This window comes from Merops nubicus, unplaced genomic scaffold (genome assembly GCF_000691845.1).
Source record: "Merops nubicus isolate BGI_N331 unplaced genomic scaffold, ASM69184v1 scaffold6754, whole genome shotgun sequence".
NCBI lineage: Eukaryota > Metazoa > Chordata > Aves > Coraciiformes > Meropidae > Merops > Merops nubicus.
Window position 1 is genome coordinate 4614 of NW_008603518.1, and position 15343 is coordinate 19956.

The window sequence follows — 15343 nt, forward strand, 5'->3', positions numbered from 1 at the left end:
TAGCTTTAGAAATAAAGCCAAATTGGAACAACAGATCCTAACTTTAGAAATGATCTGGAGTTGGTTTCAAATGCTGAGCCTGTAATTCTAAGTGCTGGGAAAGTACCAATCAGAAATGAGGTAACACAGCCTAGTGTCTTTCCTAGTGTGAACATACTTGTAACAGGCTTTTCTGTTCAGCCACTCTCCTAAACTCATCAGGATCTTTTACATAACTCCCTAACACCTTCTGTATTATGCAGATTTTATAACATCACATACATGTCATCGTTCATTAAAATCTGGAAGCCAGCAAAAGAAGCTATAGTGCTGGGTGTTGGCATCAGACAGGCAATCTGAGCTGTTTTGGGGTCATTATTTTCAGCTGCTCCTGAAAAAGTGAATATTTTTTCCTGAAGCCACTGTTTTTCACTGATCTTCTCATCTTCTTGTTGGCTTTCTGCCTCAATGATGCACTCTGGCTCTTCATATTCTAGTTTGGTTTGCACCACTGCATGATCAGTTTTGTCTATCCATTCCTAGAAACATGAAAATGTTGATGTTGGCAAGGAGTGGCATATTAATCAAAAGAAACCTGGCTGTACTAAAGGTTTTCTTTAGTAATAACATCTTTCCAGGATAAGCCACAATGGACAAGATGAAAAGGAAACAATATAGACAAGCAGGACTTAAGATAGCAGGATGGAAGACAGGCAGAAAGGGAGGAAAGCAGACAGGATTTCACAAATGCATACAAACTCCTCCTATTGTTGAGACCACATTAAATACATCTTCATATATAACCAGAAAACCAAATAAGGATGTTTCCTCCTTGATAGACTCATGCATTCTTTGACTCAAGCTCTGACGTAATCTAAATTAAAACTGAGTCCACATGGAGATTTAAGCAACATAGCACTTCTGTATTAAAGCTTCAGTATCTATTTGCATTTATATCTTTCTTCTTCGGTTTCAGTTTAAAGCTATCTCACACACAGAAAGTTTTCAGTTTGTCACTGAAACATTATTACTAGTCTTTGATATTTTCGCTGGGTTTGAAAATGTAAATATTGGAACTTTCTCCACTCAGAGGAAACTTAGTAGTAATTAAGATAAAGACCAATTAATGCAGAAAAATACATGACTTATGTGATGTCATGGGTTTTAGGAGTGGTGAGAAATCAAAACCAAAAACTGTGGCTTATTCATCTGACTGACATTTCATGTCTAAAGGTTTAAAGACCATACACACCTCTGTGGCTAAGAAGTGTGTATGGTTCCTACTGTGACTGATGACTCCAAAGGCATGAGTGCCATCACTGCCTACAGCACATCACAAACATAAAAAGCATGATCAGGTTGAAGCAAACTCTGAGCTGTCACATGCAGGAATGAACGCAAACACCGTAATGGCATCTCACTGGATATTGCACCTCTGGACACACCTAAACTCTTCTCCAGCAATTCCTTTCTCTCTTTCTATAGTATGTCTTTTTCACAGTGTCAAAGCAGCTCTGTGCTGATTTTATGAGGTCTAATATTTGCTCTGTGGATCCTTTTGGTGATGTTGTACACATAAGGACTTTTCTCTTACGCCAGAGAGTGCTTGTGTTAGTATTTGTGCAGACCAAGTATCAGTAGCTACTTTCAAATTATTCTCAGCACTGCAGAGTTTACAGCCTTGCTAGGGATGGAATGTTTACCTGGAAGTTTCCATTATGATCATTGAAGAGATCAGCAAACATGTATTTTGGATCCGGTATAGCAGGCATGACTGACTTCTGAAGCCTGAGAAGAGGAAAGAAAAATACAGACTGATGGTTTTTTACAGCATATTCATTCATACAAAACTATACTTCAGCACAGTTCTGCAGCCACACATCCATTTTACATAACAGTACCCTAGGCTTGACTTCTTTTAAATATGTTCCAAAGTCAAAAAAGCAGTTATGGTAATGTCATCAGGCTAAGAGTGATTTTCCTGCTGGATTTTCAACCTCATCCTAGGAAAATCTGACTATATACAAACTTCCAGCTAAAATGGCAAGTGCCGTTCTTCTCCACACAGCAGTCAGAGCTTTACATTCCCTGGCCACATTCCCCTAGGCAGGGAAGATGGTGCAGCAACCAGCTGTATTTTCTAACTTAGAGAACACAAGTGTAAATTTGAAATACAGGATTATTGGAGAAAAAAATCAACATTTTCTAAAAATGTTATCAGAGTCCCATGTAGCCTCAGCTCTGAAATTACTACATTTTTGGCTTTTTTTTTTCTTTTTTTTCCCCCACTGGAAAAGATAAAATGAGGGGTCTTTGCAGACTTTATTTGTTGTTTAGTGGTTTGGTTTTTAATAAACTGTAGATTCTGAACATGAACAGAGTAATTCAGCTGCAAATCCAAGTATTGATACAATCTTGTTGAAGTTGCATGCACCCAAGCTTACCTCCACCTACTGCAAATAAGCATTGAGTCTGATGAAAGTTGCACAATAGGATGTCAGTTCTGAAGAAATAACCAAAATAATTAGCTTCTTGGGATTTAACTAGAGTTATAAAATAGAGGAGAAATTAAGTGGAAGAGAGAATTTTATCCTGAAACCTTGTATTTTACCAGAGTTGTTCTGGTTTTGAAAATCAAAGGGCTTGGGGTTTGGAAGGCTAGGTTACATTACCCCGCATATATTAATTAAGCTACTGACCTCTACATCTTCATGATGACTTGATTTGTCAGATAAGAATTTTGAGTGCTAAGAGACCTGATCCTGAATGATAGCTCTATTTTCCTGACATTGTTATTTAGTAGTAACCAGTAAAATTATATTTACCTCTGCCATTTACACAGAAGAATCACAAGGAGAAGCATCATTAGAAGTACTGCCAGCAAGCAACTTAAAATAATTACTGTGTTTGACTGAGATTTTATATTGTCATCACATGAATCTAGGAATAATCATCAAAAAAAAGTGATTATTTTTTTTTCTTTAACAGTAAATATTCTAATCATGCTAGAACACTGACTTTTCTTAAAAAAAACTAACCAACCAACCAAACAAACAAAAAAACACCCAAACATTAAAAAACAGAAAAAAAATATGAAGACCAAATGAGGTAAGTTCAATTGTTCAGTTGAAACTGGAAAGAAAAGCCATCCTTTGCCAAACACGAAGTGGAGTGTTTGCCCTGGTGAAGGGGTGTGCCAGTGTCACTTCTGATCCAGTGGCACCAAGAGTGACAGAACCATTAGTCCCTCTCTTCTGTGTTTTCCATCCTTGCAGATAGGGCTGTAATGTGCTCATCTCTCACAGGTGTCCTCTGTGTTTTCTTAAGGGCATTTGCCAGCCACACATGAGGACGCATTTGCAGGCTTGTAGTTTACATGAAGGAGGAGATTTCTCTGGAGCTTAGCACTAAAGCTACTGCTAGTACACAGGCTACATGTACCTATGCTCAGGTTTTCATCCCAGCTTTGTGTGTACAGATTTTCCTCAGGTGATCTCAGTACATTGTACCTCTGTGTGTCTCATAGACCTGATAAAGCCTAGTGAGTGGCACCTTGTGCTTAGCTGGTACGACATGAATGTGTTGGGATGGTGTACAGCCTTTTCTTTACTACAGCAAAGTTCTGTTTTGGTTTTGATAACCAGTAGAAATACTGTTTCCATCAAATATCTAAATTAAGTCAATCATACTCAGTTAAATGTGTCTGGTGGGAAAGCAGTGCTGATACTGACTTTGTTTCCATTTCATCTCTTTTTCCCCATCCTTCATGTTTTGATCACTTCAACACATGTGAGCATCAGACTGCTATGACTTCTGGTCTTGTAGTTCAATTGGATCTACTTCCAAAACAAGCTGCCTTCAAAAATGAGGGATCCACGATTTTCTTAGAGTTCAGGTTTGATGTCCATATATTGTATGTGGGCATACGACTCCCCTAACCCCCTCTCCCCACATGCATGACATTGCTGTCATTGGTGAACCCTAGACACTGATGTAACACAAATTGTAAGGACAGTTTTAACTTTGATGCTTATGGTACAAAACGACAATATTATGGGTCATCAAGAACAAACTGGACAGGAGTTAAACATGGGCAGCTAGACATCCATACAAACTTGCTTTCGTAGCAGAAGATGGAGCACAATGGTGTAACATTAATTTGCTGCATGTTCCCAGTCTCTTTAGCAGTCACCCCTTCCCCATTTGTGCTTAAGACAACATATGAATGTAACACTGCTGTTACCTAATAACGTGCCATTCATCCAAAAGGTTTCTGCTTCCCAGTCACTGCTATAGTTGACTACGTTGCAGAAGGGTACTAGTCTCTTCAGTCTGACCCGGAAAGAATAACACTTCCGTGGGTCAAGGCCTTGCTCCCCAACACTGCAACACTTAGAAGTTCTGGACTGAGAAGGAAAGTGTATCGTTGTTAGTTCTGTTTTTCAAGACAGTGCTTAAGAAAGCTGCACCCAGTCATGGTTACAACCAGGACAAGGGACAGGTCAACCCAAGACTTCAGAAAATTTTAACTTCTCAGAGTTGTGAGGAATTCTGTTTCTTGACTGACTTTTCACTATTCATATTCGTTCCTCATTGTTTGATATGGAGTTGAAGGTTATAAGAATCATTACACAGTGCACTATGTTACAGGTGCATATTTACAGTATGCAAAGACACTTTGATGTATCCAATTTTTACAAGTTATATTTGAGACTGCAAAGGTTTAAGTCAATGAAGCAATGTTTGGAAATATTTAACAGTTAACTTTAATATAAATAAAAATTCTGTGTCACCTTTTCTTTCACTCTGTTTCTTGGGGTTTTTCTTCCTTTTTTTCTCTCTTTTCTCTACTCTGCTTTTGTCTTTGAAAACTCTTCTGTTCTGAATGTATGACCTTTCCCTTAGACTGTCCTCAGCTCTTTGGGTGGTGACTCAACAAATAAATTATTTCTGACATGTCAGGGATCCAGGATCCTAAAAATCTGGGTTTTGCTACTATATTTGGAAATGTAGAATGGGAGAACAATTTGAAAATTATTCTCTTTTATATTTTATGGAGATACTACTTTCAGCTCCTTCCAATCTTGATTAAAAATATCATGTCCGACTTACGTGCCACTCTTTGTCAAACTTGCTTTTGTACTGAAGCTCAAGTCTCAAGCACTTTACAGATTTTTCTGGTTTATTACAGCTTACAGTAACAGTGTCCTCTTTCCAGAAGAAGGTCACATTTTCTGGTTGATTTGGCTTAACTAAGAAGAAGAGAAACAAATTATGTTACAATCTCTCTTAAAAAAAAAAGGAAGTCCTTTGTAGTTAAAATTATTGTTATTTGTTCCTTGTCTCAATGTTTTTTCTTCGTAGTAAGTGAAGAAGGTGGACTTTCCTCTTGGAGAATGTACTTTTGTAGATGAAGTCCTTGTTAAACATCAAAATGGAGCTTTACACCATGACACTGCTCACATCTGAGGTGCCACATTCAAAGGTAGATATTACCTCGTGTCAGGAACGTATTGCAAGTACTTAAGAAGTGCTCTAATCTACTCATCCTCCCTGCAATCAAGAGAGAGAAGGAGGCATCTTCATTGGAAAGACTGACAAATTTTGTATCATAAAAGCTACAAGACACACTTGTCAAGCTGCTGGAGGTTACGTGGGATATTACTGGGGTGCAAAAATCACTGAGTGCCCACCTGTGCACACACAAATCTGCCTATCACTGTTTTTAGATAGTCCAAAGAGTAGGCAATGGTTTGATCTATGTAGATAGTCTTCAGTAGTGGGAAATAAAGAGGTGAAAAGAGTGCTACCTGCTTTCTTAGTTCCTCTAGCTGCCTTTTTGTATTATGAAAATTCTGCCTTCCTAATTTAAAGGCTTAAGTCTGATCTTTGATATTTGTACTTTGTTATCTAACCCTTTTGAAATTCTTCCTATCAGTGGGTGTTTAATAGCCAGAATTTGAGGATCAAGCTGAAGCCTTCCATAATTGGTAAAATTAAGAGGTATAAAAGTATTTCCAAAGTTAGACATCTTAACAGGTTTTTGTTTAATCCCTTTTGCTAAAATATTGTGAATAAATTTTAATAATGCCTTTGGAATACATATATATTTTCAGATAATTCTGTGTTGCATATTTTCTGTGTGATTTCTATACGAAAAAATCCCTTCTCTTTAAATGCTGTAACACATGAAATTCCAAAAGATTTTGATAATTAATCTCATGCAAGATAAGAAGTATGTATTTGGGGACAGCAGGGATTTAATAAAACATTTTATCACTGCTAGCAGGAAGATGTCTCTTTTATTCTGACAAACTGCACCAGAGCCACTCAACTGGTTTCTATTGACATCTCATGATGGTTTTATGACAGCCCTTTTGATAAGTACTTTGCTACCTCACATCCCACAAAAGATGACAAATCAATGGAAGGTTGAAAATACAAGAAAGGTCACACAGCCAGCACCAAGACAAGAAAGTATCAACTTTTATTCATTTTCCTGATATGAATACTGAGCTAGTCTGCACTAGATTAAGCACACCCATATTAGTATTTTCATTGTGATTTTAAAACTGTGTTTTGGGACACATCTGACTATGCCATGTAAACATGCTTAGCTGCAGCTGCACGCAGGCCTGTGTAACTACCGATGAGAGCAAGGGGTGAAAATCAGCTTGAAATAACTATGGGTTTGGCACACACACTAACAGCATTTTATACACCAACATAGCTGTGATTTTACATACTCACTATAAAAATCAGACTTTAGTCTTTTAGAAAAAAGCTCTTCGCTCCCATTGCTGTTTCTAATAGAGATGGCGAGGGTAGGTCCTTCTGTCTTAAAAAGACATCCAGAATTGTAATCTTCATCCAATAAATAGGTAGGACATGATTTCCAAACTTTGTGCTTGTCTTCATCAAATCTATAATGGAATTAAAACTGGTAAATGAAACACTCTCACCAGTTAACACAAGTTAACTCCTTTTCATTACTACTCGTTAATCTTTCTTTTTAATTTTTTTTTTCTTTCTTTTCAAAGGCTCCTACAGAGGAAGGTCTGTGTGTGGGTTTTCTTGAAGTGGCAAATTTCATAGGTGTATAAGGGAATTCATTACCAAAACATCACTGACTTTCTAGTCATTAGTTCTGATGCAGTCCAAAATTGACAAGTTTCCTACATGATGTTGTTATTGTTGTTTTCTAAGAAAAGAATTCATTTCTCTGGCAAATGTTTCCATGAACCTGTTTCCAAGACTATACTGCTGAAAGTTCCTTCACATATACCACCCAGAAAGAAAAGGGAGGATGAAGCATTATGGCTGTCTTTAACCAAAACGTTAAATTTCTGGTGGTCATTAATGACATGAGTTAATAAGGAAAATATACATACATATGTGGAAAATCCACTTTCAATAGCGTAATTAGCATTAGCACTTAGCACAAAGACAGAAGAGGGACAAATCTTCCATTTAACATCTGTTGTGACTGACGATTCAGCAAGCTTATTGATTTGCACACTTATGTAGCAGGTTATGAGTATAACCAGTCTTCATGCTGGATGATTAACGAATGTTAAAAGCATTTTCAGGTACAGTTCACAGAAGTCTCAAAAGAACTTACGTATTTCAGCCTTCCAAAGTAAATCCTTTAAGAAGAGAAGAATAGGCAGTGTCAACACTCACGTATAAGAAAATGATACATTCTCGCCAGGAAACTGTTCTCTTGCTGCCCATGTGATCTTCATCTTCTCATTATTGAAATTGATTATTGTGGTGTTGATAGCATCTTTCCAGCCTGCCCGGGACATTGACAGAGAATATGATTTCAGCAGTATGAGAAGCATCCGTGGACATTAGTAGGCAATCAAGATCTGTATGCAATAGACTAAGATGATCACAAAATAAGAAGATGCAAGAATATCTAAAATGCAAGGAAACATAATAAAATAACCAAGAGAGGTTTAATTAGAATTTAAAAATAGCACAATGAAAGCATGCATAGCAAGGCCAGAGAGCACCCCACAGTCCCTGGGCCAAAAGGTATGGACTGGTTCATACGTATGCAATGCAAAGGGGTTTGTAAGGCAAATTTTCCCACATAATACCTGCTAAGGTTTTCCTGCTAAGGAAAACTATTTGGGAACTAGTGCCACATGAAACCCGTGTCAAAAGTTTACTATAAGAAACAAGGGACTAACACTGCAGGTCAAGACTAGATCAAGATTCAGAGGAACCAGGCCAGACCAGCACAAGCAGGTGTACTGCATATTGGATCTGTGTGCTTCTGGCCAATTACACCTTACGGACAGGCAAGATCGTTTAATGTCCTCTGACTGCACACAGGTTTTGTTTCCTCTTCTGACCTTCTCTTTGTTATCATTCTTGCTAGGTACACAGACATTTTAAAACTGTGTCCATCAGGATTCTGAAATCAGATACTGAAGACAAATATGACACTGAAATATGGAGAAATTAAGAATGCAGAATCTAGTCTATATCAAGGAGAGGGACAAATTATTCATTTTGCGCTCAATAAGATGTGAACTTCCACTTACTTGAATGAACAAAGAGGATGAAAATGTGTCTTGAATACCAGCAAATAACCACTTGAGGGTAAAATTTGCAGACTACCGTTTACTACTAAAAACTTTTGATGGAATAGTCCCGCCTAACAGGAGAATAGAGAATTTTAGGCTTGATTGTTATCTACATTTTATACCACTCTCTACTTTTGATGGGGTTTAAAGTAGAAAAATATTAAAACATTTCTCATTAGTTTTTTATCACATACAGTGATCCTGAATGCTCTTTGGAATCAGGCCTAACTATCCTCATGGATGTGATTTTTTGTTTCATAACCAACACTAAGAATGTGAGAGAGGCATGTGAGTTCAAGAAACCAGTTAGCCTGGTTTCATGACTGTATCTCTGCATCTAGATTTTTCAAGCTGTCTGTTTGTCAGAACATTTTTGTATAGGTGTAATCGTATTGCAACATGTTTTGTCACTAACATTCAAGACAGTTATGACAGAAATCCAAGAGACACTGGGTAGATCTAGCTGCAGGTCCCTGCTACATGTTTTATGGAGCTCTGGTAAAAAAGATTCTGCTGTTACTCAAGGACTTGAAACTTACTTCTCTATCTCCTAACTAATGCCTGCAGGCTTGTTCTGTATTGTTTTCTCAAACTGAAAATCTCATGTTCTTTCCTGAGGTATAGAGAAGTTAGTAGTATTACATGCTGAAGCAAAACCAGAACTTAAAAACATCAAGAGCTATCAAAAATGTATCTTCCTAGGCTTGACAAAAGGATTTCAAATAGGCCATACACTAGGCAGAGAGGCATGTAGTCCGGCCAGAAGGACATAACAAACAGTGAGTACCTGAGAGTTCTATCTTGGGCATAGCCACCTAATCCAGGCTGTGCCAGGACCCTCACTAGACAAAGGTCGTCAACTCAAAACCCTCATTTGAACTTGGGCAGCTGGGCAGTCCACTAGAAAAACAGTGGTGATTTGTCCATTATTTGGAGGTTAGGCTCAGCACCCAACATTTATCCCCTTGCTCTCCAATTGTGAGGTTGCAGCAGTTGGCCCAAGAGGTGAATGATCTGTTTGCATTGATTTCTAGTGTTAAGCAAAAGATACGAGTTAGTTTTATATATGGTACTAGTCTCAGGTTGCTCAGTACCACAGAGCTGTGAGTATCTGAGGTTGGGAAGGGCATGTAAAGCAAAGAGGTAACTTTACTGGTGAAAAATAGGTGCTTGCAGATGTCAAATGATCAGTAAATATTCAGGGGAGTGATGTAGAATTTGCTGTGAAAAAATGGCTCTAATAACTCTGAGGTGTTCAGACAAGGGCTGTACAGGTACAGAAAAAAAGGGAGAAAGAGGGAAAAAATAGTTCATAACCTAAATAGCCAATATCATTAAAAGAAGAGAAGAAAGGAGAGACAAGTTTATTTTAAATAACTCCAAGATGAAAACACTGCAATACTATGAGTTTTATCCCTCCAAGTTTAGAGCAGTAAAATGATATAGTCCTGCTTACGTTTTCTGAATGAATTTCCACTTATTGAGCAGCACAAATAACTTTTCTTTAAAAATATGTTTATATGAAAATGGGTGAAATTAACACACAGCACAGGTTCACTACTTGTGAGAGTGAGTACAAAGAATTTGCTCATGCAAATTTTTTGTATACACCTGAGAAAAAGTGTGATGCCAACATTTATATTGAGCTTGCACCTCAAATAGGTGGTGTGTGCTTAGGAAGTTCTTTGAACTTGTGGCTACATACCCCACAACCCTGACACTGCGAGATGAGAAATACAAGTCAGATTAAAATACAAGTAAGATGGTAAAGTGGTAATCTAGAATATCCTAGCTGTACAGGCCAACTGTTGAAATCCTTTTTAAGAGTATCACATTTTTCCTCAATTTCAACACAGAAAAGATACCAGCATCAAAATTCTGAATCCCATAAAGTCTTTTTTTAATGGAGTATTTGATATCTTCAAACTCACAGTGCATTCATTGAGGTGTATTTAACTCTAGAGATGGATACTAATGAAATCAGAGGGACTGCATGGGATTGCCACGCACTAAAGAGTGGACACTAAGTAAAACCCGAGGGGTTTTTTGCTTGTTGGAAGGCAAAAAAAAAGCCAGCAAGTCATCCTGAACCTTGAACAATGTTCATTATTCTCTATTTTTTTGTCATCTCATCATAGATATATAATACTGTTAGAGGTTGCAAGTCAGAGATGCAGACTAAATGTTTGGTTTGGCAATTAGTACTTTTTTATGTGACAGAGAAGAGTATCAGTTTGGTTTCAGTCCTGTAGTGATTTATCAATAGACTTAACTTTGCACACTCTGAGTAGTCCACTTGACATCAGCAGGATTACTCAGAGCACATCACCTTAACAATACATATAGATTTTTCTAGGATCACGATCCTTTTCTGCAAAACCCTTACATATTATAAACTGAAACTCTGAGATTTTGACATTTCGATATAAATTCTAGCAACTGCAGTTATTTATGTACTAAAAAGGGAAGTAATATATTATTAAATACTTTAGCAATAAATAGAGCCATTTAATAGAAATGAAACAGAAATGGTAATAAACATCTGGTAATATATATATATATTCTTTCCCATGCTCTAGATTTTAAGAACTTTGTTAACGAAACAGTGTGAATATAATTTTAAAGATAGGTAGGACAGAGAAGGCTTTCCCAATATTTTATTATTAAAGGCTGTATTTTGGGATTTCTAGTCAGGGCAACTTTCTGCTGTGCTTTGTGACTTCCTGAGGTTTGTAGCCTTTCTGAATGTAGTATGAGCTGTGTTTTATATAAAAGTTCAGTAAATATTTGCATGCATCTTTTAAAATTATATCAGTTATATATTACATAATTCACAGTTCAACATGAAAAAGTATAACATGCATAGCCTAAGTGAAGTTTTTTAGTTTAGATTAAATTGGCACGAAATCCTCTGAGGTCATGTACAGGTTATCTGAAACCTTCTGATGACCTTTCCTTTGCCTTTAACTGAAAGGGTGCTTACTTTCTTTCTTTTTCGTTTTTTGTTTGTTTTTGTTTTGTTTTGTTTTGTTTTGTTTTAAACCAGCTATGCACCTATACTTCTGGAGGTGGAATCATACATATCTTTTGATTAAAAAAAAGAGAGAAAATAGAGGGGACTATTTCTATCCCTTTCTTTATGATGGAAGAACTCAGGTAGAATTATCCAAGTCTACATTTCTAGTGAAACTATACAGGGACTAGTAAGACTAGTTTGCCAGTCTACTCTTCCCTGGTGAGACCTCACTTGGAGTCCTGTGTCCAGCTCTGCAGCCCCCAGCACAAGGAGGACGTGGAGCTGTTGGAGCATGTTCAGCAGAGAGCCACAAAAATGATCAGAGGGCTGGAGCAGCTCTGCAGTGAGGACAGGCTGAGGGAGTTGGGGTTGTGCAGCCTGGAGAAGAGGAGGCTCCGGGGGGACCTTATAGTGAACTTCCAGTACCTGAGAGGGGCCTACAAGGAAGCAGGGGAGGGACTGTTCACAGGGGTTTGTAGCGACAGGATGAGGGGTAATGGCTTTAAGCTAGAAAAGGGGAGATTTAGGTTAGACATCAGGAAGAAGTTCTTCAGTATCCTGTTCTTCAGTACTCTCATGATAGACCACTGGAATAGGTTGCCCAGACAGGTGGTGGAGGCCCCATCTCTGAGGACATTCAAGATCAGGCTAGATGAAGTTTTGAGTAGCTTGATCTAGTTTGAGATGTCCCTGCTTATTGCGGGGGGGGTTGGACTAGATGACAGGAGAGAGAAGCATGGAAAATACCACTATGGTGTGTGGAGAAAGTACTTTTTTGGGGAAAAAAAAATTTCCTTGAACAATAAATTAAGTCGACACAACCATGAGCAAGAATATGAGCAAGTACATTCCACCTCCAAGCAACTTTTCAAAGTTTATTACTGAGAAAAAATGCTATTGAAAGGGAACATTGTAAAAAGGCTGAATGTCATGGAACAGATCAAAAAAGAGAAAAAAGGGAGGCAGAATATTAATCTGCAAAGATAAAAGAATGGAACATGCATGTACGGGAACTGTTGTAAACTCACTGAAACATAAAAGAAATTAAAACCACTTTTGATTTCCTTACACTGATGAAAGCTGATAAGTAACCACATGTTGAACTTCCACATACTGCAGCACATTGTACTGCAGTACAAAGTACTGGAGAGCAAGACTCAGACCTGAGCCTACACTCGTTAGTTATCCTGAACACTACTTATCTATGAGAACAGTTTCATTTCACTAACAGGAACATACGTAGACAAAAGTGCAACTCTGTGCACACAAGACTGCTGAGCTGAATGCACAGGACAGAGACTGAATACAACTCTTTTCAAGAAAAGGAACAAGACAGCAAGAGAGTTTTTAATAAACATTTTGAGATAAGACAATCTTTATAGCGCAATTCTTACAACCTATCAGATTATTTTCTTTTCCAGAATATCACCAACCATTGCTAGCCATCGTGACACTTTACATCAAATAAGCATCAAAACTGTCATTTTAAACTTTTGTCCCACGGAGTCATGCCATGAGTACAGCATGGCTGTAGGTGGTTGTCTTCTCAGGCCAGGGAAGAGTCATGTCCCCTTACAGGAGAACCACTGACTCACAGGAGCAATTAACACTGGAGAGGCAGGCACTGCTGAAAATGGTACTTACTGCATGTACAGCAGAACAGAGAGCTGATTTAGAATGATAATACAAAAGCATAACTTTAAAGTATACCTTTCTCCTTATAAAATGAGTGACAGGGAACTTGTGATAAATTAAGAAGAGTGAAAATTTCATTATCAGTCTATGTGTTGGGCTTTATGTTTGATTTCTGTATTAATCCAGTTATCTTTGGCAAGCTGTAAGTAATAGCATTGCAGGCAAACACATGACCTAGAGATGTTCTTATATTTAGGTAGCCAAATAACCAGATTTTAATGCCTTTATTAATTTTGCTCTTTAATAATATTTTTACCTTGATGTTTTCTCAGGTGCAAGATATTGCTGGATATTTTCCCACTGTGTTCATTCGTTCAGAATATTAAGTGATGAAGTCTTACTTGGGATCTGTTCTATCCATCCGTGTTCAATGTGAAGACTAACCTTTGTTGAATGCAGTCTACTCTGTTAGAACCTGCCTTTGACACTAAGTAGCTCTGCTTAAAGAATAGACACAAGCTTAGCAAGTTCTGCACTTATTTTTAATTAGAAAATTGTCATAGAAATTTATCTTTCTTTTTTAGAATCCACTTTCAACTCTGCTAGATATCAATTTCTGTTTGGTTGAATCTCTTCACTAATAAAAGTATTGAATTTTGTAACACACAAGGTAAAGTACGTACACAAATATTGCTAATATATCAGTTTCTTAAATAAATATCTGGGGATTTGAACTTACCAGAAGATTGTGACTGAGAAGACACCAGGTTACCCAGTGTGAAGATCATTGAACATGCTTGAAAGAGGAGTTTCATGGTTAGAATGACACAACAGAATGTGAAGAGATGAGTAATCGTCATCTCTGAGCTTTACTATTTGATGACTTTATACCAGAAGCTGGAGAGAACTGGAGGAAATGACTACAGGAAATAAAAATTTGACACAACTCTAACTAAAAAAATATCAGAAGTGCAGGACTTCAGAATGCACACCTTCTTCATACTATGTTAAAAAAAAAGGCACATGTGAAACAGGCAAGCACGCTTACTCCCTCAAATACAGTCTTTCCCTTCATTAAGCATCACCAAAAATAAGCTGCTCTATGGAATCAACAGGTAAAAGTATAAATGGTAGAGCTCAATTCCCATCTCAGTTTCCTAGCTGATGTCAAGCTTTTTCTGTGCTTGCATCATAAAAAGTGCAGAAACCTTCTTCTGATGCAGGAGTGTGCTTGGGTAGATGAATGACAGTCATGCTGCATGCAGAGTGGCCTGGGCACACACACCATACTGACTTTTGGAGATCTCATCCCCTAGACTACCTTTTTCCTACAGTTTCTCTAATAGGTTGTGCAGAATTTCATTTGCCACACTTGGGACTAGGTAGGGAGCTGGATCATGGATAGGAATACACCCTGAAGTGCTGCCATGATTTTTGTTTAGGCTTATTTTCATTCCTCTCAGAGCCTTCCCTAACATGCTGACTATCCCAACACTATCCCACTCTCTTAATCCAACAGTAGTGTTTGTCAGATAAGATCCTTATCAGCTTTGTCATATCATCAAAGTCTCCAGCCAGGTGATGTGATACCAGTTTTGATCTGGCTATTCACTTTTCTTGGGTTGGCTGCTTTCACTGGCTTATCCATTGCATGTCCCAGGAAGTTCTATACAAATCTCAGTGACACTTGGAAACCCCAGCATGACTGTCTGACACACATACAATATTCTGTTAACTGTCGAGCCCCTGCTTTGATCAAGTTCCTCCAGGAAGGCATTAATTCCTGGAACTAAAATTGCAAGCAACACAGAACTGAAATAGTAAAGTAGGTCGTATATGACAGTTAATGGAAAGCTGAAATTGCTCATGGTTTCCACAGCCAGCTTTGCAGAAGGCAGAAATCCCAAATCCTCTGGTTCCCCAGGACAAGGCAATTCCCACAGGTCCCCATCTGAGTTAAAAGCAAATTTACCTTCCAGAGCATGTGTTTTGTCTTTCTTTCCAGAACATGTGTCTTGACTGTGATGGAGACAATTTGTCCCTGCCTGCTTTTTATACAGGTAAAATACATTGGACTGCAGACCTCCTAAAACTATTCATTTTCTGGGGGAAAGAG

The 15343-nt window shown here is 37.9% G+C and overlaps 1 protein-coding gene across 1 annotated transcript; it reads right to left on the bottom strand.

Moving 5' to 3' along the window:
* Window positions 1-245: 245 nt before the first annotated feature.
* On the bottom strand, window positions 246-14042 carry CRLF2 (cytokine receptor-like factor 2). Its single transcript, XM_008938686.1, has 8 exons — window positions 13967-14042; window positions 7663-7774; window positions 6730-6902; window positions 5092-5231; window positions 4223-4385; window positions 2805-2919; window positions 1683-1767; window positions 246-518 (listed from the first exon to the last, which is right to left on the bottom strand). The coding sequence occupies exons 1-8, from the start codon at window positions 14040-14042 to the stop codon at window positions 246-248; spliced, it is 1137 nt and encodes a 378-aa protein (XP_008936934.1).
* Window positions 14043-15343: the final 1301 nt, after the last annotated feature.

Excerpts from the sequence above, each read along its gene's own strand:
- CRLF2 (XM_008938686.1), bottom strand. The coding sequence starts at position 14,042 with ATGAAACTCCTCTTTCAAGCATGTTCAATGATCTTCACACTGGGTAAC. Across the intron at positions 7,775-13,966 it reads TTCTCAGTCACAATCTTCTG|GCTGGAAAGATGCTATCAAC; the intron begins GTAAGTTCAAAT and ends TGTCCCGGGCAG. Across the intron at positions 2,920-4,222 it reads GATGAATGGCACGTTATTAG|ATTCATGTGATGACAATATA; the intron begins GTAACAGCAGTG and ends GATTATTCCTAG.